Source organism: Lynx rufus, unplaced genomic scaffold (assembly GCF_022079265.1).
Source record: "Lynx rufus isolate CCGP_SWC_20201006 ecotype Redwood Valley unplaced genomic scaffold, mLynRuf1.p SCAF_10, whole genome shotgun sequence".
Classification (NCBI taxonomy): Eukaryota; Metazoa; Chordata; class Mammalia; order Carnivora; family Felidae; genus Lynx; species Lynx rufus.
The window spans coordinates 16,919,997-16,944,244 of record NW_025814824.1 but is presented as its reverse complement, the minus strand read 5'-3'; the positions used below and the strand labels follow the sequence as shown (position 1 = coordinate 16,944,244).

Here is a 24,248-nt window from a genome sequence, read left to right as displayed (position 1 = left end):
TGGGAATAAGTACTGAAAACCTTTTGCTGAATAGAATGTTAAGCATTATGAGGACGGGTGTTTATGTTTTATGAGCAAGATATCCAAGTACCTAGCACAGTGCCTGCCTGGCACATAGGAGGCACTCAGTAATTATTTGTTGAATGGATGAATAAAAGAATGGAAACATGCACTGAAAAAAAAATCAGAAAGCCAGCCAACAGCACCGTCCAACAGAACTTCATGCAACGATGGGTAAGTTCTACTTCTGTGCTAGTCACATATGGCGACAGAGCACTTGAAATGTGGCTAATGTGACTGAGAACTGATATTTAAACACTATGTAATTTTAATTAAGTTAAATTGCCACATATGGCATGGGGAACAATAGAGGTTTAGAATATCAAAAAAATTGGGAAATGACCGTAATGTCCATTAAGAAGGGATTACGTAAATCGACTCTGATTCATCCTAAGAATACTGCAGACAGATCTGCAGACACTGACACAGCAGAGACCCTGCAAAATATTCAGTGACAAAAAGCAGGTTACAGAACAGTATACCGAATACTATTCCGTTCGTGTTGACAATATACACACGCACACGTACACCCCTTGAATGGTAGCACCAGCTATGGGGAACCTTCACCTTCTCCTTTATGTATACGGTTTATATTCATGACACTTAGCATGTATGACTTTTATAATCAACAAGAACAGTAAAGACACTTTCACGGCAGGCGGTGGGAGCCTGGGGAGGTGGGGCTGGCTATCATCGTTTCTCTTAAATGCCCTAATACAGAAGATCCCCTGCTCACATCCCCTGTCACTCAGCATGTTTGCAAGGAAACACTATTTTTTGCAGTCTGAATTCTAATGCCCCTCCTTCTCTGCTCGTCTAAGGGGAGGCTGATAGGCAGAAGCAAATACGAAACGTGTTTTCTTCTGGAGTTTTTCACACCCCCCCGCAGCCCTGAGAAAGGAAACACGGAACGGAAGGAAGAGCTGCCAGGAGAAATACCTGTGGACTCTACTGGCTCTCTGAGAGGGGAGAGCGGTTATCTTGATGACTTCAAACTTTCCAAAGAGAAGTTATACAAGGAAGCAGTCCACTGGTGACCAAAATCAATAATGACAGAACGTTCTCATCCTTGGAGGGAATGGCAGCAACGAGATGAGCTATGGCTAACCGGGGAAACCAGATCCAATGTGAACTTAATGAGCTTACGTAAAATTCAACACCAACTAAAGAACCTGAAAAAAAATAAATTCTTGGGAGTGTGCCTAAGCCACTGAGTTATCTTTTGTGATTGTCTTACTTAAAATGTTCCCAACTAAAAGGAAGTGGGAGATTTATTTGCATTTTGATTTATATTAAACATTGAACATCAAGCCAGTCTTTTACGTGGTTATACAAGGGAACATTCTCTCTGTGTGAAGCTGTACAAAATACTTTCACCTACATGATCCTGTTTATTGATTAATGTTGGGATGTTAGCCTCGTGGGGCTCCCTTTTAATCCATATATTATAAAAGTTCTGGGCCTTAATTTATTCAATTCTCAAACCTGAGTCAAACAGAAAAGAAACAATGCAAAAAAGCAAAAAAACAAAAAAAACAAAACAAAAATACCAGCCAGAGGATATGAAAGAATTGCATACAGATTAAAAAAAAAAAAAATGACTTTCATGGTTACAGTCTACCAACCCTGGTTAGTCTCTCAAGAGAATACTAATTAATGATATTTAATTCACTGAGCATTTTTACATATTTAATTCAACTGTTCTATAGGTGTACAGGTTCACACAGAATATTAAAGGACTCAGGGTATTCTGTGTTTCTATAGCACTGCCCTCACTGACACCTAAAAAAATAGTAATAAACATCTTAATAAATTATCAAGATAGGCACTGATCAATTCCAATTTTATTTATTCATTTTAATTTAAGTTTTTATTTATTTTTGAGAGAGAGACCAAAGATGAGTGAGGGAGGCACAGGAGAGAGGGAGACACAGAATCCAAAGTAGGCTCCAAGCTCTAAGCTGTCAGCACGGTGCCTGACATAGGGCTCAAACTCGTGAACTACGAGATCATGACCTGAGCCAAAGTCAGACACTTAACTGACTGAGCTAACCAGGCATCCGAATTCCAAATATATTTAAAGAAGGCAGATTCACAAACATAAAATCGTGGTGTTCTTGGATTGGCAGGGAGGCAAAATCAGATGCCTTCTCCGGGCAGCACCCCCAACCTCGATCAGAAGGCTGGTTACACAAAACAAAGAGAGAAAGTGGAACCAGGAAGACTGTATGAATTACCTGGAATTCACCCTGAATTAAGACTGGAAAGAGGCCCGATCTTTTGTAAGATCCTTTCAGTGGATCTCACATGAACTAGCATGTGAATGGTATTTAGGATTTCAGTAGGGCTGGCCTCCCGATGCAAGCAAGATAAGCAGATGCCCATGTTTGCAGGCAGCAGCTGGGCCCTGCTGGCTTTTCACTTTGCTGGCCCCTCACCTTGCCAGGCACACCCTTTCTTTTTCTCTGCAACCCCACCCTGCTCCTACAGAGACGGGCTCAGTCCACCAGTCATCAGCCGGAACACTGTTTGCCTCTGGAGTGAGGGCTGAAACCCAGACTACAGCGAACGAATCCTTGTCCACAGCAGTGGAGGCAGATAGAGGGAAAGGGGATCTGGGAGGGGTCACGTACAGGCAACGGCTAAGAGACTTTTCTGTGTCTGAAGTCTGCCAACAGAATGCGGATGGGTGCACCTCTGTGGCCCTGAAAGAGCTCTTCGATGGACGTGGGGTGCACAAACTCAAACACACAGTTTCTATTCTAGTTTCTTCTCTGTTGGTGAAGGAGTGGAAGAGAAGCTTCTAGAGTGAGCCACAAAGACAGCATTAAAAAAAGGATCACTCACAGCAAAAGGACCGACTATTCAACATATCAGAACTTGGTTATCTGAAACAGAGGATCCATTTCATTTACATTCTGCTTAAAACCATCACAAGGCCAGGGGCGCTGGGTGGCTCAGTCATATAGACATCCGACTCTTGATTTCTGCTAGGATCATGACCCCACAGTTCATGGGATGGAGCCCTGCGTTGGGCTCTGCATCGACAGTGTGGAGCCGGCTTGGGATCCTCTTTCTCTCTGCCCTCCCCTGCTCACTCATACACACACTTTCTCTCTCTCTCTCAAAAATTAAAATAAACTGAAAAAAAATGTTGGAAGGCCTAAGACCTTTTAGATGGACTTCATTTAAAACGGTTATGATAGGAGCACCTGGGTGGCTCAGACGGTTAAGCGTCCGACTTCAGCTCAGGTCATGATCTCACGGTCTGTGAGTTCGAGCCCCGCGTCGGGCTCTGTGCTGACAGCTCAGAGCCTGGAGCCTGCTTCACATTCTGTGTCTCCCTTTCGCTGCCTCTCCCCCCGCTTGCTCTCTGTCTCTCTCAAAAATAAACATTTAAAAAATGTTTTTAGGGGCGCCTGGGTGGCTCAGTCGGTTAAGCTGCCGACTTCGGCTCAGGTCATGATCTCGAGGTCCGTGAGTTCAAGCCCCGCATGAGGCTCTGTGCTGACAGCTCAGAGCCTGGAGCCTGTTTCAGATTCTGTGTCTCACTCTCTCTGACCCTCCCCCATTCATGCTCTGTCTCTCTCTGTCTCAAAAATAAATAAACGTTAAAAAAATGTTTTTAAATAAAAAAAAAATTAAATGGCTATGATAACGATTACATACCCACTGCGGTAGTTAACACTAAAAACGCTGGCAGTGCTAAGTGTTAAGAAGGATACAGAACAACTGGAATTCTCAGACAGTATCAGTGGGCGTGTAAACAGGTACAACTGCTGGAGAAAATTATTTGGCAGTAGCATTCATTCAGTTTTTGTAAGCCTTAACATACCTTTGAGATCTTACATGACATTTCTGGGAAAGAAAATTGGAAAACCCCTCCTCTCATCTTTTGTGGGGCTAAAATGCTGTCTACAAAAACGACCCCTCCCAGACGGTGTTACTATCCATCCCCAGAGTACAGTGAGTCTCAACATTTTTTTTAACTGCACACCATGAAACTAATTTCGTGGCTTTTAAAAATATTAAAACAGAAATGACCAGAGTACAGTGTGCATGGCATAAATAATTATGGTTTTGTGCGTTTATTTCATCGGGACTGGACAGATGGATGGAGAAAGTGATGTTTCGTTCAGAAATTTACCAAACACACCTTTTGGCATAATGCCAAGTGGCCAAATGTTAAAACCAAATACTTGCCAAAGCCAAATGCTGCTTTACGGAAGGGACTATTGGAAAGCAAGTATAAATCTGAAGTTCTATTCAAAAAATGTATTATGTTTACAATTTTATTGTCAAAAAATGGTAGATCCATTTTGAACACTTGATATAAAAGGGCAGGAACCGTAATTCCTCAGCACGATCCACAGCAGACTAATGAGAATTTGCAGAATTAATTTCTGCAAAATTAAATGGATGCTCTGAAAATCAGGTCTGTGTAAAAAAGCAAGACATTTTGGTGCCAAGACGGCCGCTGCCTGCGGTGATTCTGCCAGCAAGTTAGGAAGCTTTCCTTCCTCCCTAATGGAAACCGAGCGAGGTCAAGACTTAGGTGAAGACCCCTCATCTCCTGGACTTCAAGACTTGCTTAATGCCTGATGGTGCGATTTCACTGAAGCCTATCCCCCAGAGGAGACAGCAGTTTCCCCAAGATTATTAGCAACCGTCCTCTCTCAACACTACTTCTCAATCTATACCTATCATTTTTTAATATTTGTATCACTGGTTTTGGGCACATAAAATTCACAGCCTGACAATATTCTGCAATATTTTATTCTCCAATAAAAAAATACAGATGTTTATACTTTCAGTTGACTGAGTTTCCATACACAAAGCATAAAAGGGGACACTGCAAGAGTTACATACAGAGCGTTTACCTATTTTTCAAAGCAAATGTTATGATAATAAATCCCAAAGGTCTGCCTTGTTTGCGTCACTGGTGCCCCCACCCTGGTTGGACAGGAGGGCTACCTATGCAATGTACAATCCTTGTTCATGTACAAGTGCAAGTGTGCCAGAAACAACACCAAAGTCAGGCACCCCGCCTTTTGGCCAGTCGGCTGAGGCTGAATGGCAGTTTTAGGAAAAAATTTAAGGTGAATTCCTGTGTATCCCTGTGGTCTAGTGTGTATGTGTGTGTACTTTTGTACGTTATCAGATCATTGGATAAAATACGTATCCTACTGAAGATCAAAGTCAAAAAAAAGTTTAAAAGTGACCACACTATCTGATCAAATGAGGGATCTGTACAGGACTCTCTAAAGAATGAAAAATATTTCCTCTATTTTCAAAATTCAGCTCGCATGTAAAAACTAATATTCTCCAATATGCCCCAGAGAGTTAGAACCGACACTGGAGCTTTTGAAAAGAAAGAGAAGGAAGAGAATTATTTGAATAGGGGAACATCATGGAAAAATAAGAATTTACCATATACACAGAGTTCTCACATTTGCCTAAGAGAATGCAGGGAATATCACTTCTTAACTTATACTCTGTGGGTATGAAAAAACTGTCACTGCCTTCGAATACTCTCAGGGCAAATAAAAGTATTAATAGTATTTCTACTACACATATTTAAATTATTCCATTAAACATGCAGGATGAAACAGGATGTTTTCTGCTCAAAAACAAAACAGAGGGAGTGTACATGATAGTATCCAAGAGTCAAGGCCATCATTTCGCCTGCAGGGTAAGAGGAAACAGCTGTGCTCTGTTGGGCCAACACAGGCTCCCCTGGGCTTTGTGGATTCCAACGCCCATAAATGAGGTGGTTAGTTCAGAATAGGCTTCTTGGTAATGATCTCTAGGCATGTCATTCCACAAAAGCCCACTGCTCTTGAAGATAAAACACAGAGGCTATGATCCTTACAGAGAAAATCATCGTGCGAGCACAACGTTTAAGAGTTTCCACCATAAAGGATGTTTCTTTCCTCGCACTTCCATTCTCGGATTCATTAAGTCAACTCCAATGAATTCTATTTGCATATGTACCTTTAAAGGATATACTAATAAAAAAATATGAACATAATATTTTCATCTCTCCTCACACCAACACCAAGTCAACCAATCCAGGAAAAAAAAAAAAAAGCCACTGAAGAATTTGAAACGTGTCTTGATTTCAGCTGCAGGAATGCCAGACTCGTTAAAAACAGTAGCCAGTGTGTTTTCTGACAAGAGGGTTCTGTTTATTAACAGTGTGCCTTTCTTATCCATTTTTTCTTTTCCTTATACTTTTCAGGGCCTTTCAGCAAACTTGGTTACTTTTACATCTTCAGGAGCCATAGCTACTGGTTATTTTTCTTTCTTCTCCGCGGTATAGCATAAAAGTCCCAAAGAACAGGGTTCAAAATTTCAAAGGACACGCTCGTTGCCAACTATGTCTTGACTGGCTAAAAATTAGAGAGGAAGCAATGGCCCCCAAAGACCCTTCACTCCCAGACAAACCGCTTCCAAAGTCACTTTGAGGACCCCACAGGGAACTTAAGAGAAATCTTTATTTCAGACCTTGGAATTTAACTTAAAAAGGTGACACTGGTCATACTACTTTCTGCAAAAGGCAAGATGAATCCAAGGGCCGACCCATGACAGCAACAACAGTTATTGCATGACCCAGGAACTAAGAATGATTTTACTTCTAAAAAAAAATTTTTTTTAATGTTTATTTTTGAGAGAGAGAGAGAGAGAGCGAGCACACAAATGGGGGAGGAGGCAGACAGAGGGAAACACAGAATCCAAAGCAGACACCAGACTCTGAGCTGTCAGCACAGAGACCAATGCAGGGCTTGAACTCACAAACCATGAGATCATAACCTGAGCTGAAGTCGGACACTTAACCGACTGAACCAACCGGGTGCCCCATAAGGTTTTACATTTTTAATGGTTGGGGAGCAGGAGGATCGAAGGAATAATAATATTACAAGACACATGAAAATTATCTGAAATTTAAATTGCAGTGTCCGTAAGTAAAGTTTTATTGGAACAGAACCCATATATACATTCTGTTCTATGGCTGCTTTCACGCTATGATGGCAGAGTTGAGCAGCTGCAACAGGAACCATCTGTGGCCCACAAAGCCTAAAATATTTACTATGTGGATGTTTATGGAAGAAAGTCTGCCTACCCCTATCCTCTGGCCCCTATTCCTGTTAGTAACGAGTCAGACCACAGGAGCATTAGCCCCAGCAGGAAGGGTCCAAATCAGTCTCTCACAGACTCCAAAAGCAGTGTGGGTTTCAGCCTCATCCTATGTGAAATGACTGGTTGTCTATACATCCAAGATTGAGACAGAAGATTCTCTAACACTAAAATCTTTCATCCAAAACGGAATTCCCCATCTAAACCCATGTTTATGGGACACTTACCACGAACCAAGTACCATGCAAAGTGCTGATTTGCCACAACCCATTTAATCTTCAAAATAACCCTGGGCAGGGGGTTGGCTCAGTCAGTTGGGCATCCGACACGATTTCGGCTTAGGTCACGATCTCATGGTTCATGAGTTCAAGCTCTGTGTTGGGCTTTGTGCTGACAGCGTGGAGCCTGCTTGGGATTTTCTCTCTGCCCCTCCCTCACTTGGGCCTTCTCTCTCTCTCTCTCTCTCTCTCTCTCGCTTGCTCGCTCCCTCTCGCTCTCTCAAATAAACAAACTTAAAAAAAATGCGGGGGTGCACCTGGGTGGGTGGCTCAGTCAGTTAAGTAACTAACTTCGGTTCAGGTTATGACCTCGCTGTTCATGAGTTGGAGCCCTGCATGGGGCTTACTGCTGTCAGCGCAGAGCCCGCTTCGGATCCTCAGCCCCCCTCTCTCTGCCCCTCTCCTGCTTGCATTCTCTCAAAAATAAATAAACATTTAAAAAAAAACACTTTAAAAAAATCCTGGGAAATAAATACTTTATGTATGTAGCCTACTAATAGCTGGGGTAACTGAGGTTAGACAAGTAACTACTCCAAATCTACACAACTAGAAAGGGGCAGACATGGGGTTTAAACCCAGGGCTTCTGGCCTCAGGACTCTGGATGCCGCCAGCAGGCTGGGATTAAGTGAGAATGAACAAGTCAATTTACGTAAAGGACTTAATGAAGTTCCTAAGGCATTTTATGCACCCACAAGTTTAGCTATTATCATTTATTACAAATTTTTAGCTGATGTGAGGGGTCATTCCTTGTGTCTTTATCGTCATTGGCAAGGCCGTGAGGCCATTTACCCTTATCTTGCTCCCATACATAAGAGAATTTAACATTTATCACACCCCAGCAGAGAAATCTTCACATTTTTGTTAAGCAAATAAAGTATAATACGTAATATTACATCTCTGAAGGGCTATTAAAGAATTAAATGTAAGTTTTAAGTTGTCGTTTTTGAAACCTATAGCTACTGTCTTTAATCTATGCAAGGTGCCATAATAAAATGCGACAATCTGGGTGGTTTACACAGATGTTAATTTCTCACAGCTCTGGAGGCTGGGCAGTCTCGGATGAAGATACGAGCCAATCTGGTTTCTGGTGAGAACCCTCTTCCTCACATGCACATGGCTGCCTTCCCACCGTGTGTCCACACGGCCTTAGTTTGCAGAAGTATATACAGAGAGATTCTCCCTTCTTAGAAAACCACTAATCCCACCATGTGGGCCCCATCCTCATGGCTGACTCTAACCCTAAATGCTTCCCCAAGGCCCATCTCCAAATACCACCACACAGGGGGTATGAGTTCTGGGGGAACATAAACACTGAGCTCACAACAGCTATGAATATAGGATTATAAAAGAGACAGAAACGCATGAACATGTAAATGTACCCACGTGGGAATAGAGATTCAACAGTAAAAACAATAAAAAGGTTTATCGCGACCTTTAAAAATCAGCTTTTGGGGAGTAGGCTTATACAAAAAGTGCTGGTTTGATGGTAATATTACCTACACAATCTATGCATGGAAGAAACAGTAGAAAAAAACAACATCAAAATGCTAACAGTTACTCTGGGTGGTGCCACTATGAGCCAGGTTTATTTTCTTCCTTTATTTTCTAAATTGTCCACAAAGAATGAGAATCCCACATACAATCAGGAAAACATGGTTTCTTCCAATGCCCTATTGAAGCACAACTCATGTTATCTGTACTCTGTCAGCAGAGGTGGTCTCTTTTTTTTTATTAGTTTATTTATTTTTGAGAGAGGGAGAGAGAGTGGGGAGGGGCAGAAAGGGACAGAGAGCATCCCAAGCAGGCTCCCCGCTGTCAGCACAGATCCCAACATGGGGGTCGGACTCACGAACCATGAGATCATGACCTCAGCTGAAATCAAGAGTCAGATGCTAACGGACTAAGCCACCCAGGTGCCCCAACAGAATATTTTTTAATATTGAGTCCTCTTTGTCTCCTTGATCTCACCACACACACACACACACACACACACACACACACCACACACACTGAGTCAGTGAGGAGATAAGCAACCACGATGCCGAGGGTGACACGTAAGTCACACTGACGGTGGGAGACCTGTAGGTCAGTGCAGCCTGTACAAGAGGTGGCATGCACTTTGCCTCTGGAAAGATAAGAGGAGTTGCCAATGAAAGAGGAGCAGGGCAGACCCAGAATTCGGAGCCTGTATGCAGACAGAGGCCTGGAGGCCAGGTAGAGGGGAGGAGGAAAGTCATGGAAATCCGTGGGCCTGAGCCCGGCAGGAGAGATACTTGCTGCCTGGAGACATAAGCACAGACTGGGCAGAGATGTCTCAAATGTCTCCGAGACCCACATTAAGAAATATGTTGCACAGCGGGACTCAGGAAACACACACACACACACACACACACACACACACACTCACCCCTAAAACACAGCTTCCAAAAAAAAACAAAACAACAACTTATCCTTACTTTGACTGATTCTCTCTGGTATCTTCTATTCTTGCTCTATTCTCTTTCCTTCCTTCTTATCAAGATGCTAGTCATCGCACACTACACAGGCTTTGTGACCTACCACTGGGTCACCACTCAGTCTGAAAATACACCAGGCCGGAGCCTTTAACATATGAATGTGTGTAACCAGTGTCCAGGGGCCAAATGGAAATTCATTCAGATTTAGATATCTGGTAATCTTGGCAATAATGAAGCGCTCTGAGATTATAAAATATTAAAAATGGCCTTAGAAATTATTTTTATTTCAAGAAAAAAATTTTTTTTCATTCTGAGCAAATAATAAGTGGACAAGCTTAAAATTCAGACTTCATGAATGCCCAATTCATTGGAAAATTACAATTGTACTCAGGAGATAAAAAGTTGCCAGAACAACAAAAAAGGCCTTGGTCTTAGCCCTCTATAAAGACCCATGCTAGTGGGGCGCCTGGGTGGCTCAGTTGGTTGAGAGTCCAACTTTGGCTCAGGTCATGATCTCACGGTTTGTGGGTTCGAGCCCCATGTCAGGCTCACTGCTGTCAGCCTGTCAGCATGGAACCTGCTTCAGATTCTCTGTCTCCCTCTCTCTGCCCCTCCCCACTTGTGCTTTCCCCAAAAATATTATTAAAAAAAAAAAAGACTCGGGGCGCCTTGGTGGCTCAGTTGGTTGAGAGTCCAACTTTGGCTCAGGTCATGATCTCACGGTTTGTGGGTTCAAGCCTCATGTCAGGCTCTGTGCTGACAGCTCAGAGCCTGAAGCCTGCTTGGGATTCTGTGTCTCCTTCTCTCTCTGCCCCTCCCCCGGTCCTGTTCTCTGTCCCTCTCTCTGTCTCAAAAGTAAACATTAAAAAAAAATCCATGCTAGCAAGACAACATGATGATAAAAATGTCTCCTTTACTTAAAAGGCCCCTTTAAAACCTAATATAAAGACAAAGATACACACTGTATCTAAGAACAAAAAAAGAAAATTTCTAGAGACATAGACCGAACTTAAGCAAGGTGTTCACTTGAAGCTTACCTGATGGCCACACAGGGGCCAGATCTGTAGCTGAGGGCATTTTACTACTTCTCACTAACACCAGAACTCTCATATAACAATACAAACTCTGGATGAATGGGAAACATTATCAAACACAGCAGGAGAAACTAATGAGAGGGCAATGACTGGCAATACCCCTGAAACTGAGCTCCTCTCCATTCAGAAAACAAAAGGACTCAAATTTTCTTCTGCAGCACAGACACAAGACTCTGCCAAAGCCCATATTCAAAATTACAACAGAACCCAAGACAGGAGAGTGGGTTCAGAGAGGCCATCTGTAGGAAATCAACAAGATGTCTAAGACACTCATTTCTTCCAAGATCATCTACTTACTAATACAACAACCTTTAAACTGGAAATTACTCCCTAGTTGCATCCTCTGTCAAGACAGACAACGGTGCTCCTTCACAAGGTTTACTACCTTTTCCTGAGGGTCTGGTTCCTATCCTGAAAGTGGTAAGCCTCGCGGGGCCTGGTGGCCCTAACACCTTGTGGCCATTCCAGGGCCACACCTTGGCAGCTCACTGAAGGTTCAGCCCAGGCAGGGAGGATGCCCCAGGCGATCAGTTCCTTCTCCCAACTTGCCTAGTCCCTTAAGTCTAGACGGTTTACGAAAAGGAGGGTTGAGACAGAGCTCTGGAGGCCTGGAAAGACCCCAGGAATCCAAGTGGCTCCCAGAAAAGGGAGAATGTTAACCCAAAGAAATGCTCAGGTATTTTCCCACACCAGATCAGATGCTCGTAGGAGGAAGGAGAATGGGGTTGGATTTCCCCTAGAGAGTGGTAAGGCCAGACAAGTGAAAAGCTGTGGTTTTCTGGGGCTGTAATTAAAATAGGGTAATTACAGGATCGTTCTGATGAAAATCTCCCTTCTACTCAAGGCCTGGGCATGAGCTATGACAGCACACTCCTGAGGGTCTTGTACTTACATTCGGTGGCTAAAACCTCAGCCACTCCAAGGCCCAGGGTACCTTTCACACCCATTCCTGAGGCTGCAAAGTGCTCATGGATTTGTGTGTGTGTGTGTGTGTGTGTATGTGTTGTTAACTCCTTTTCATTCATGGATGCCCAGACGATCATTTATCATTTTATGAACACGGGGTCATCGGCTGAGGGAAGGCAGGGGATGGAAACATTGGAATTTGCCCTAAAATGTCTAGGAATACAGCCCCTCCTAAATCCTTGGGCCTGAAGAAACACTTGCTGTTTACAATGTGGATGGGATGACAGTGAAAACAACCCCAGTTCACAGGGACAGAAGAGGGAAAGTTCTGTGCTCTCTTGGATGGTGGCTTCCCACCGACATGCAGTGGGTTGTGTAAATTGCAGGCTTTCATAATAATTACTAGGAGTTCCCTCTCCTTCAGTACCCACTGTCCAGCTACAGAAGTAACCTGCCTTCTCTCATCATCTGGTCTAACAAACTCCAGTTTCTTTACCTATGGTCTTAAGACATTTAGTAGAGACTTAATACTCAACTTCTAACTACAAACAATTTTTTTTAGTTCTAAAATTAGAGCAATAACATTTATTCTGATCAGAATACAATGTACAATGTACAATGTTATGTTCTTAAATTTATCATTATATCCCTAGGAGTATATAAATATTATTTTCTTTAAAAACAAACAAATAAGGGGTGCCTGGGTGGCTCAGTTGGTTGGGAGACTGACTTTGGCTCAGGTCGTGATCTCGCCATCCGTGAGTTCGAGCCCCACGTTGGGCTCTGTGCTGACAGCTCAGAGCCTGGAGCCTACTTCAGATTCTGTGTCTCCCCCTCTCTCTATTCCTCCCCTGTTCATGCTCTGTGTCTCTCTGTCTCTCAATAATAAACGTTAAAAAAAAAATTAAAACAAACAAACAAGGTGGCTTCTGGGTTTTTTTTAATATTTTTTTATGTTTTTATTTTATTTTTGAGAGACAGTGCGAGACAGAGTGAGAGAGAGAGGGAGGCACAGATCCAAAGCAGGCTCCAAGCTCTGAGCTGTCGGCACAGAGCCTGACGTGGGGCTTGAACTCACGAGCCATGAGATCATGACCTGAGTTGAAGCCGGACGCTTAACCAACTGAGCCACCCAGGCACCCCAGCTTCTGGTTTCTGTGTGAGCCCTACGTAACTTACAAAGTGACAGGTGGACTGAGAACCACTCTCTTGGTGGAACAAGTGTCTCTCTTCTGAAGAGAAGCACTGAAAACCCTCCTTCCTGGAATGAAATTTGAGAACTGCTACAAAGCAAGGTCTGAACTTGAATTCACGGCTTAAAATTGTCACCTCCAAAACAGACAGGAAAAAACAAGATGGGAGAACAATATTTTGCACAGAGACTTAATTTCAAAAAACTAGCAGTATATTCTTAAATCTCAAATCTACAGAGTTGATGTCACTGAGTTATAATTGACTTTATACATTTTTCAAACATAAAAGTCCCAAGAGTCATTCAGGAATGACAATTTTTTTTTTTTTTTTTTGCCACTGGAATGTCATTGGACACATTTCTGCAGGGCCACCCTGATGCTGTATGCCTGTAGGCAACTGAGGAAAAAAAAAAAAAACAGTAACAAAAACAAACTCCACTGTCCTATGTAGCTAGAGTCTAAGTGAAATCAGATCAGGTCTAATTAAGAATATATTATGTCTCCACCCAAACCCTCTTCCCATCCTTTCCCCTCTCTCTGTCATGGAAATCTGGACTTAGGAAAAAGTCCTTCAAGTATTTAATGCTTCCATCTGTGGGCAATCGTCTGGCCCTGAGCATTGGAAGCAGCAACGCAGTGGGTAGAGGACCACTGAAAATGTCCCATGGCTCCAGAAGAAGCACAGAATGAAATGATGTAGAAACCTGCGGGATTATTTGAAAAGTTAGTCTCAGGCAATGAACACTTAGAAGCAAATGAAGAAACCTAGGACCAGAATGGGTGTGGTCTCACTCATCAAGGCGACCCAGCAAGTCAATAAAAGAATGGGGGCCAGAACTTTATTTCCAAACTAATGTCCATTTTCCATTACTATATTCTTTTTTTAATGTTTATTTATTTATTTGCAGGGGGGGGGGGTACATAACTGGGGGAGGGGCAGAGAGACAGAGACAGAGAATCCCAAGCAGGCTCCACGCTGTCAGCACAGAGCCTGATGCAGGGCTCAGTCCCACGAACCAGGAGATCACGACCAGAACAGAAACCACGAGTGGGACACTTAACCACTGAGCCACCCAGGCACCCATTACTGTATTTTGCCTCCGCCTCCTCCAAATCACAGCTTGGTCTTATATCACCCTATGAGCCTGTCTTCATGCCTGAAGTCCTACCATTAGAGTGGCTCATTTAAAAAGGTAATTCTTTTCGGGAATCTTGTGTTTAGCTTACCTTATTCTTTAATGTAAATGCCTTTGGGAAGGGGATGTTGATAAATCAATGATTTGTTTAACACTGCAGATCAATTTGTTCATCAGATGTGAATCAGTGACTTTGTTCCCAGAACCCTAGGGAATTAAAGAGTAGAAGGAACCAAGTTCCAGGTGACTTCAGAGGAAAACTTCAGTCTTCAGCGAGATACTCTTGGAAGGCTCTCTGGACCTGTGGCCCTGACTCCTTGAGGTACAATAATGAGAGCTTAACCAACAGCTAGTTGGCTGTGACATTCAGGTCTGCCAAAGGTTAGTTCTGGAAAATGAAGGCAGACCAAGGGGAAATCCATTCAAGAGTAGACACGGACCCACACTAATCTTAGGGTCATAGTACGTCGGAAAGACACAGGTGTGTTAGCCAGAGGTCCACGTGATATGGAGCAGGTATCCTAAGCAGGGAAAAAGCAGGCCAATGACAAGGACTCAGGGCAAACTAGGAAGCAGATTTCCTGTGCCAGAAAACAAAAAAGCGCTAGACCAGATGTCAAGACACCAAGAGACCTGGTACCAACCAAAAATCAGAAAGTGGGCCTGAGCCCATTGTGGAGAACAGAGCTCCTTACCAAGCCAGCGTCAAGTCCTAGGCACCCTTTAGAGCCCCAATACTTAGGTACAGAATTGGCCCGAGAGGAGGAAGGCATTAAGCAAGTACTAGAAGTAAGCCTGTCGATGTGACAGGCTCCCTGAAAGAGGAAGTGGACAGTCACCCCTAAGCAGTGACTCCTACTTCACGGTTCAGCAGTTCATAGGCCCAGGTTCTGGTCGGCAGCTGCTCGCGTGACTCATATTTAGAACCTGAGTGCAGAGGAATAAAAGGGAATGACTTATTCCCTAACAGAAGAATAAGGCTGAGAACAATGTCAAGTTTGACACAGTATTAAGAAAATGAACTTTGGGGGCACCTAGGTGGCTCAGTCAGTTAAGCATCCTACTCTTGATTTTGGCTCAGGTCACGATCTCACAGTTGGTGAGTTCGAGCCCTGCGATGGGCTCCACGCTGATGGTGCAGAGCCTGCTTGGGATTCTCTCTCTCCCTCTCCCTCTCCCTCTGCCCCTCCCCTCCTCTCTCCCTCTTTCTCTCTCTCTCTCTCTCTCTCAAAACAAACTTTATTTTTTTTTAATTTTTTTTTAACGTTTATTTATTTTTGAGACAGAGAGAGACAGAGCATGAACGGGGGAGGGTCAGAGAGAGGGAGACACAGAATCTGAAACAGGCTCCAGGCTCTGAGCGGTCAGCACAGAGCCTGACGCGGGGCTCAAACTCATGGACCGCGAGATCATGACCTGAGCCGAAGTCGGCCGCTCAACCGACTGAGCCACCCAGGCGCCCCTCAAAACAAACTTTAAAAAACAAAAATAAAGAAAATGAACTTTGAAGGGACAGGTTTCTGTTGCAATGAGTGTTTCACAGCCAGTTTCCTGCCTAAAAAACCAGCAAGAATACCTTCTGTTTAGGTCCTCCCAGGGCCACAGTCGACAAGCTTGTGCTGACTCATCAAAACAACAGGCCCAAAAAGCAGCCGCAAAATCCTGTAAACCTGGGTAAGCGACATTTTAGACACACAAGAGTCTGGTTTTGTCAAGCAAGGGAATCTAAGATACTCTGTGGTCTGAGATGCCCGCCAGATGTGACAAAAGGCCAGGGGCTTCGCCTGGGCTGGCCGCCCCCACCCATGCTTGGGGAGCTAGGACTCGGAGGCGGGTCCCCCCAAGGCATGGGTCGGATTAGGAGGTTTCTGGAAGACCCAGCCACTCCAGAATACTCTCCAGGTGGAAGTCATTTCTTTGTCTCATACAAGTGAGTCGATTCAAATGTCTCCTGTTAGCTGAGGGAATCCCTAATAGAACCCATGACTTTATCAGAACCAAGCAAAATCCCCGGGTCAAAGGATGGCACAGAGACTTCAAGGCTGCCTTCAGAGCCTTGTAAGGGGGCCTGAGACAGACCCTCCAGCAGGAGAATAAACTGAGTTGGGTCTCTAGAGTCTTCCTTAACTTGAATTCAAATTGACTCAGGCTCCCTGGAAATCCAGCGCCCCAGACTAGGAAAGGACCACGTTCAGTGCATTCTTTAGTCCCAAGAATATTAAACCAAAGTAGTCCATCAAGTTCTAAGGGATGCTAATGAGTTTTTAAATCCCATGTGAATCAAATCCACAAATACAAAACTCTCCCCCAAGTCCTACGCCAAGAGTAGGGTGAGGAATTTGCCTTGTGATTTTCTAAAAATTCTACAGATGCCCAAGCATAAAGTGGGAAGTGACTAGCAAGAATTCATTAAGAGGAAGTGGCCACCACAGTCCCACCAGCGACTTAAGTGACTTTAAGCTGTGACCCTCTTTAACATTTGGCTGCACCCCAAACACCCACAGCCATTGTTAACATCCTGACAAACAGACAAGCAGATACGCGCGCACAGGGCTGACACTCGGACAGTCTCACTTTCTGCAGGGAGCAGTACTGTTTTCCACAATCTGTTACTCCAGGCCGACGGCTTTCTCTTTAATTCGGAACAAATTTCTCCAGTTCACAGCTCCATGTGTGCAGACCAAGTCCCCTGGCTTCTCTGAGAGGGGAGCTCAGCTCCAAGCAGTCAGGCAAACCGAGATTGGAGGACATACCAAGTTATCTCATTGTGCCCGAGTCAAATGACATTTCCCGCTTTTTCTGCCTAGCAAACTCTTACTCAGCATTTAAGACTCTGCTTAAATTTCCCCCCTTAGGTGACACACCCCAAGCGTCCTCAAAATTCTCTGCTTTGGACTTCCCAGCCCTTTGATTCCTGTCTCCTATCCTGTGCACTGAAATTTTTCTGTTTAAGGCATGTGCACACATTTTTGGTAGGAAGGTAAACTGGTAAAACCTTTTTGGAGAGCATTTCGGAAATGTCTATGAAAATGACGATGCACATACGCTCTGATTCAACAATCAGACCCCCAGGACTTTCTCTTGCAGATCAACTCACACCACGTAAGCAGCCAGGCTGTTGTAACTATGTAAATGTGGAAACAATCTAAAAGTGCATTCTAATCTACTGTGCAACCATCTAATGTGGGTCTGGGTAAATAGATACAGTGGAATATCACGTGATCATTCAAAAGAACCAGGGAGCTCTCTGTATACTGTTATCTATAAGTTTTTCCCCAAACTCCTTCAATATTTTTGATCGTCTTTTTTTCCCCAGCTTTACTGAAGTATGATTGACAAACTGATACAAAATCTTGACGTGACGGCTCACATTAGCCCACTGAAAGACGTTTCTCCGTCCCTCTCCCTCTCTCCTTCTCTCTCTAGGTCTCTCATGTGTTTTGTCTTCCCCTGAGCATTAAACAACGGAGTACAACTTTGGCAATGGTTTTCACCGGACATGAAGTATGAGGTGAAGGGCGTCAGAATATGCCACTCCAAAGGAGGCCACTTTGGTATAAGAAGTATTTTGAGCTGAAGGTAATTGAGAAAAAATAGACACAGCCTCTCTGCCTCTGAAGCCTCTCTTCCTTCTCCCCATCTGCCTAAAAGCAGGGCATAAATTTCCTTCATGAAGGAGTTCTCCCCCCATACAAAAAAGAAAACTTTTATTATCAGAGGTGGAGATGACGGGTAGTTGTGTCTACACAAACAAACCTTACTAAAATAATCCTTATCTTCGATTACTTCCTTATATATTTACCTTTCCATAATTTACTGCCCCTAGAAACCAAAACCCCTCTTTCCTTTGTCTAGTCATTTCTCCACGATGTATCATGCTTCCAAAATGGCACATAAGCTTTCAAATCAACCCCTTCTTTGGATTTTCACCTCTTTTGTGTATAGCCCCCGTACAGGTAAAACTGAAAACGTCAAATAAACTTGTATGCCTTTTCTTCCTGTTAATCCGATTTTGTATTAGCTTAATTTGCAGGACACAGAACATAAGAAGGCAGAGGGAAGATTTTTTTCCTCCCCTACACAGGTGTGTCAGAAAAGCTCACTGCACTGGTGACACTGGAGTCAAGCGGTGTGAATGCTGGAACACAAGATGGAGAGGGCGCCACTGTTTCCAGAAATAGTACCGATGGATACTGCCTCCAGCCTTTGCTGCTTTATAGTGTAGCAAGAAGATGTTCCCAACCACAGCCCACTCCACCTTCTTCCGGACAAGGACTTTATGATGTATCTAGACTTTTTATGTATTTGCTATGAATAAAAAGTTTAGCTGCTGCAAAGTTACAAGGAAATAAAAGGTTATTCTACTCCCAAAAAGTATCTCAGAGTCTAATACAGAAGCATTGAAAGAGGGGAGTTATACAACACAAATGCAAATAACACAACTGCCTAAGTCAATAAAGGTGGCTGCCTGAAACAAAAGCCAGTCCTTGGGGCGCCTGGGTGGCTCAGTGGGTTAAGTGTCCGACTTCAGCTCAGGTCATGATCTCGCGGTCCATGAGTTCGAGCCCCGCGTCGGGCTCTGTGCTGACAGCTCGGAGCCTGGAGCTTGTTTCGGATTCTGTGTCTCCCTCTCTCTGCCCCTCCCCTACACACGCTTTGCTTTGCTCTGTCTCTCAAAAATAAATAAATGTGAAAACAAATTAAAAAACAAAAACAAAAAGCCAATCTAATAGATCCTCATAGATTTCTCTGTCCAAAAGATATAGCTTGCACTTAAGGCCGCTGTGCCATTCTCAGGTCAAACCAAAACACCACTTCCTAGATCTGAGACCTTTAAGTGGCTCAGTTGACTTCATTAAGTCCTACTTCACCCATACAATGGGGATATTAGGACCCACCTCATAGGGAAGTTAGAATAATTAAATGAGATAGAACACATAAAATGCTTTGCATAGTACGGGATACTTAGGGCCAAATAAATGTTAGCTATTATTATCATCATCATAATCATCATTCTGGAAGTTTCAGAATGTTTTCCAAACTTTATTCTGCCACCAGGCATAAATGCAGCATCAAGTTTATGAAGGAAACTATCCAAGTGCACATTTCTAGCCAACCCCATCTCACCGTTGATGAATTTATTTATTCAGAGGGGAAAAAAATACACAAAAGTTCCGATCATTTTAGATGAAGACCTTTTTCCTCTCAACAGTGTTACATAAGCAGCATATGTGTGACATCTTTGAAGTTTATGTTTTTATTGTAAATACAAAAGAACCCCAAATACTGACATTTGCTTTTTCAAAGTCCCACGAATTTATTTTCATAAGACACATAAAATATTTACGCTGTTTTATTTCCACCACCAAGATCAATAAGCCATTTAAAAGAACTGGTCAAGGTCAGACATCAGGCTTCCAACTACAGTGGAGGGTTATCAAACCGGCTTAGAAAGAGACGATTCTAGTTCAAATCTCATTCAATATCCTTTGGCCCATCTTTACAGAAGTCTCAGAATAAAGTCTTTTTTAAAAAAAGGTCTTTGTGAGAATACAAGCTGTCCTCTACACTCTGAGAAGCCAGGTGGCTTCACCCTAATTGATCAGCAAGGCTTGGGAGGGTGGCTGAAAAGAACAAAAACTGCTGTATTTATAAAACTGAGAGGCTACATTGGTCCCAAAGAAGGAGGGGGGTCCCATAGAGAATAAGCTAAAGACTATTAAGTCATGACTAAAAACCGTATTAGATGGTGGCCCATCTGATAATTAGAGGGGAGAGTTTCAATGACAGACCTTGAGTGGCCAAAAGTGACCCTATAAAAAGAAATCAGTAAGAAAGGAAGAGTCAAAATGTGACAATTGATTTTTCTTTTTTTTAATGTTTATTAATTTTTGAGAGAGAGAGAGACAGAGGGATAGAATGCAAGTGGGGGAGGGGCAGAGAGCAAGGGAGACCCAGAATCTGAAGCAGGTTCCAGGCTCTGAGCTGTCGGCACAGAGCCCAATGTGGGGCTGGAACTCACAAACCGTGAGATCATGACCTGAGCCTAAGACGGACACTTAATCGACTGAGCCACCCAGGCGCCCTGACAACTGATTTTCAAGCAGAGTGTAAATGATAATTTACTGACTGTAGGAAATCAGCCAATCAACAGCAAACCACTTAAAATTGAAACTGAGACACCCTTCTGAGGATAACTGTGCTTTCTTTTTTGAATAAAATAGATTTGGAGAATCCTGAGAACAGTGATTATCACTAGATAGGCAGGGATGGTATTTCTATGTTTATATATTGTTTTTCTATATGTATTTCCTAAATTTTCTACAATAAAAATATATATTTTGAGGCTTGGAGAAAAAAAGACGTAGAAAAAACATATTACTTTTATTTTTAATACCAAGATTTTTCTTAACAAAATGGGTAAGATCAGCCATCCAATTATAGATATAGGTTAATCTAAGATATTGTCTAAGATACATAAATTTGCCCCATCGGGCTCGACACCTCCATGGGCGAGACCTTATTTTATCGTTCCTTGGAACCCCAATATCTAGCACGAGGCCTACAAGATTAGCTGCATATATTAAGAAATGTTTAGCAAATGAATTTTGGATGTGGCTGCAAACCCACACTCTGGTGTAACCCCAGGAAGGTACAAAAGAAAATGGTCCCCTTATGGGACATATGCCAATCATCCCAATAGGTATATTACTGACATTATAGCTTAATGTCTCTTGCTACTAAAATCTTCCATGAAGGCCTATGTGCTCCCTCACCTAGCTCCCCTCCTTTTGGCACTGCGTGTGGACTTGAACCATGCTGTTTTGCTGGGGTCTTGCTGTGCAGGAAGCTACAGAGACTACTACCGTGATAGAGACCATCTTACAGAGATGTCCGGTTCACTCCAACACTTTGAAAGAACCCATGGGAAGTTTATCTCAGATCTCAGGGTCATTAAAGTAACTCTCCTCAGAGCAAGTAATACATTTTAATTTTATGATGAGTAGGAATCTTATAATTGATCTTTTATCTTTATGCCGGAAGCTGAGAGCCAAGTCTATAGCCATCTTTTAGAAACCCGGGAGGACCTTGGGACATGCATGTCTGTAAGCTAACCTTTCCTCTGGTTTCCTCTTATTCTTCTTCCCTCCTCCTACATGGCCCTTTCTTGCCTTCTTAACATCTGGGATGAGGCAGGGTATAAACAAATCAAGAAGCCAAAAATTAAATGCACCCCCCCACCCCTAATTTCAAGCTGCTCCAGACATTTTTCACCCATGCATCTTGCCTGCAAGACAAGAGCGTAGAGCTCAACACCACTCTCCTCACTGCTGTTGGCCAGGGGGTGACCTTTATGTGCCATCTGTGATCCGAAAATCTGACTGAGGACCGGAGGCACTTTCCTTTCCACTCCCACCCACCAGCTCTAACATACACAAGACCATGCATGTGAGTGGTGCACGGTGATGTTAAGGCAGAACAGCATTATGAGTAAGAAAGGCAGATTCTGAAACCAGAGGGACCTCAGTGCTAATCCTGCCTGCTCCGCTCTACCGGCTACTGACCTTGGGCAAGTTACTTAACCTCTCTGTGCCTTGCCTTAATTTCCTCGCCTGTGCAATGGGAACAATAATGGCACTGACCCAACAGCGTTGTTGTGAGAAGTAAATGAGTTAATACATGTAAAGTGATTAGATCAGTGCCTGGCACTCAGTACGTGCGTGCCACTACTCTAATGGGACAGTTTTGTTTTCCATTAAGCCAGGCCATGCGATGTCTCAACCCTGATTGAAAGTAGAATGTCTCACTATAAATGAGTAAACTCACAAACTGATTTCAGTGGTCACCTTGAGTTCGGATCTCATTTAAAAATCAGTGTGGAGTCAAAGCTCTTTCAAACATTTGCTTTCTGATTTGCTGAAGAGAAGGAGAACGCAGCAATGTCCACCAACAAAACAGTTTGTGGGAGTGTATCCCCAACGGTAACAGTGCGATCCTTCCATCAGACCTGAGTATGCCTGACTACTCATGCACACCCTTGCACATCGCAGTCAATGCTTTTCCAGCTGCAGCACAGACATCACTTGAAGGTCTAGAGAAATGAAAAAGCTCATGGACTTCTCAGGACATTCTTTAAAATAAAGTACTTTGTTTGGCGATCAAAGAAGAACAACAAGGCTTTGTTGGATACTTGAGGTCCTGATTTACATCTGATTTTAGAAAGCTGCTACCTCCTACACGTGCTCTTAAAATGCAAACTCCTCATCAGATTCCACTAATGAAGAAACACAGAACCCAGCACTAGCCCCGCCCCATCTTTGCTCACAGCAAAGCCAAAGTCCCAGCAACTTCCTTCACACCCAGCCCACCAAAAAATTTAAGTCCTGGGTGAATGACTGTCACAGATATGAGTTTGTACATAATCTTCAAATAAAATGACTTGAAACTGCCACAGTATGATGGTAAAGAAAGAAAACTAGATAATCATGAAAGGTGTAGTACTTGCAACCAAGTTTACTTCTAAATTTCATGTGAAAGGACACATTTCAGCTCCTGCTATACTGAAGTTACAGGAGACTGGAAGAAACAACCCGAGAGTGTATCAGGGCCATTTATCTTCCATTTCCTACGTTTCCCGTAATTACTCACCAAGTGAATGCACGAGTTTGTTACAGTACTGAATTGAAATACGTCAGCCCCTTTCACATTCTCCTTTCTCCATATCACAGAAAATATTCTAAGAATAGAATCAAAAATGAACAGGGACTGTAGGCCAAGAACACTGCTTGGAGGAATTTAGTAATCTCACCCTCTCCAGCTTAAACCCCGCAAATTCATTGGGGGAGAGGAGGCAGAGGACTTGCACAGCACGATAAAGTGACACTCCCGAATTGCAACAGCCGAGATTACTCTGCCGCAGCCTAGATTCTCCTCGCCACGAGCTAGAGTACAGAGTTTTCTAAATGCTTTCCCCAAGATCCCGAGGTCAGTTTCAAAAGCGGCTCCTCTCAAAAGTCCCAAAGGACACTCGCTCACCCACCCCACCCTGCAAGCAGAGCACTTCCCGTTCTCTCTGGCCGGTCAAGAACTCTAACTTGACAGTGACACACACTGAAAAAAAAGAGGAAGTGGCTAAAAGACCATTGCAAGGCATAGATACATATATGTATTTCTTTAAGAGGGGCAAGATCCCTGTCTTCCAGTGAAGCTTCAATGGGAAGTAGCCATCACACCCACTAGAAAGTTGCAGCGAATGATAATGTCGCAAAATCGAGGGCGACTCCTCTCTAAAAGAAAAAAAAAAAATTTAATCCTGGAAATCCTCTTGCTGTCCAAAATGCTTCCCTCCCCTCTGCGAACGCAACAAAGCGACCCATCCCGGTGGGTCGGCTCCCGAGAGCGAGGCTCCAGGCCGGGTACGTGCGTGGTCTGCCCTGCCAAGTGGCAGAGGAAGCGCAGGGCACCAAGGCGGCCAGGGGACCCCGCGAGCAGCTCCCTTACCTGGTTTGACCGGTTTGGGTGGCGGCTTCGACATCGCGCTTCCTGGAGCGGCGGAGCCTCGAGACCAAGCACGAAAAGCCAACCGAACGCCCCGCCAGCCGGCACTCCGGGGGCCCCAAAGTTTCTTTTTGTCTGCTGTGCGGCGGTGCGCCTTCAGGGACCTGCGCCCACCCTTGGCCGTCGGACTAGCGAACGCAGTCAGAGCCGCTCGGCGCCGTGCCCCGCCCCGCCCCGCGGCCGCCCGAGCCTCCCGAGCGCGCGGCCGGGCGACGAGGAAGTGGCCGCCGTCTGGCCTCCGAGCGCTAATTGGCTCCCGGGCTGGCAGCTCCGGCGCGGCGGGAGCGCGGGCGGCGCGCGCGGCGGCGCGCGCGGCGGCGGAACGAGCCGGAGCCGAGGGAGGGCGCCGCAGGCTCGCGCCGGGGCTGGCCCGGCTGCGCGCGCCCCCGATGAGAAAGGGCCGGACCTTGCGGGGGCGCACGCGCGCGC

At 44.1% G+C, this 24,248-nt stretch overlaps 1 protein-coding gene across 1 annotated transcript in view; it reads right to left on the bottom strand.

Moving 5' to 3' along the window:
* OSTF1 (osteoclast stimulating factor 1) overlaps positions 1–24,061 on the bottom strand; it is a 57,348-nt gene extending 33,287 nt beyond the window's left edge. Inside the window, exon 1 of the mRNA XM_047102264.1 lies at positions 23,763–24,061. Coding sequence (XP_046958220.1) covers positions 23,763–23,796 — 34 coding nt within the window. The 5' untranslated portion in view covers positions 23,797–24,061. The remainder of the gene's footprint in view (positions 1–23,762) is intronic.
* Between the last annotated feature and the right edge of the window lie 187 nt (positions 24,062–24,248).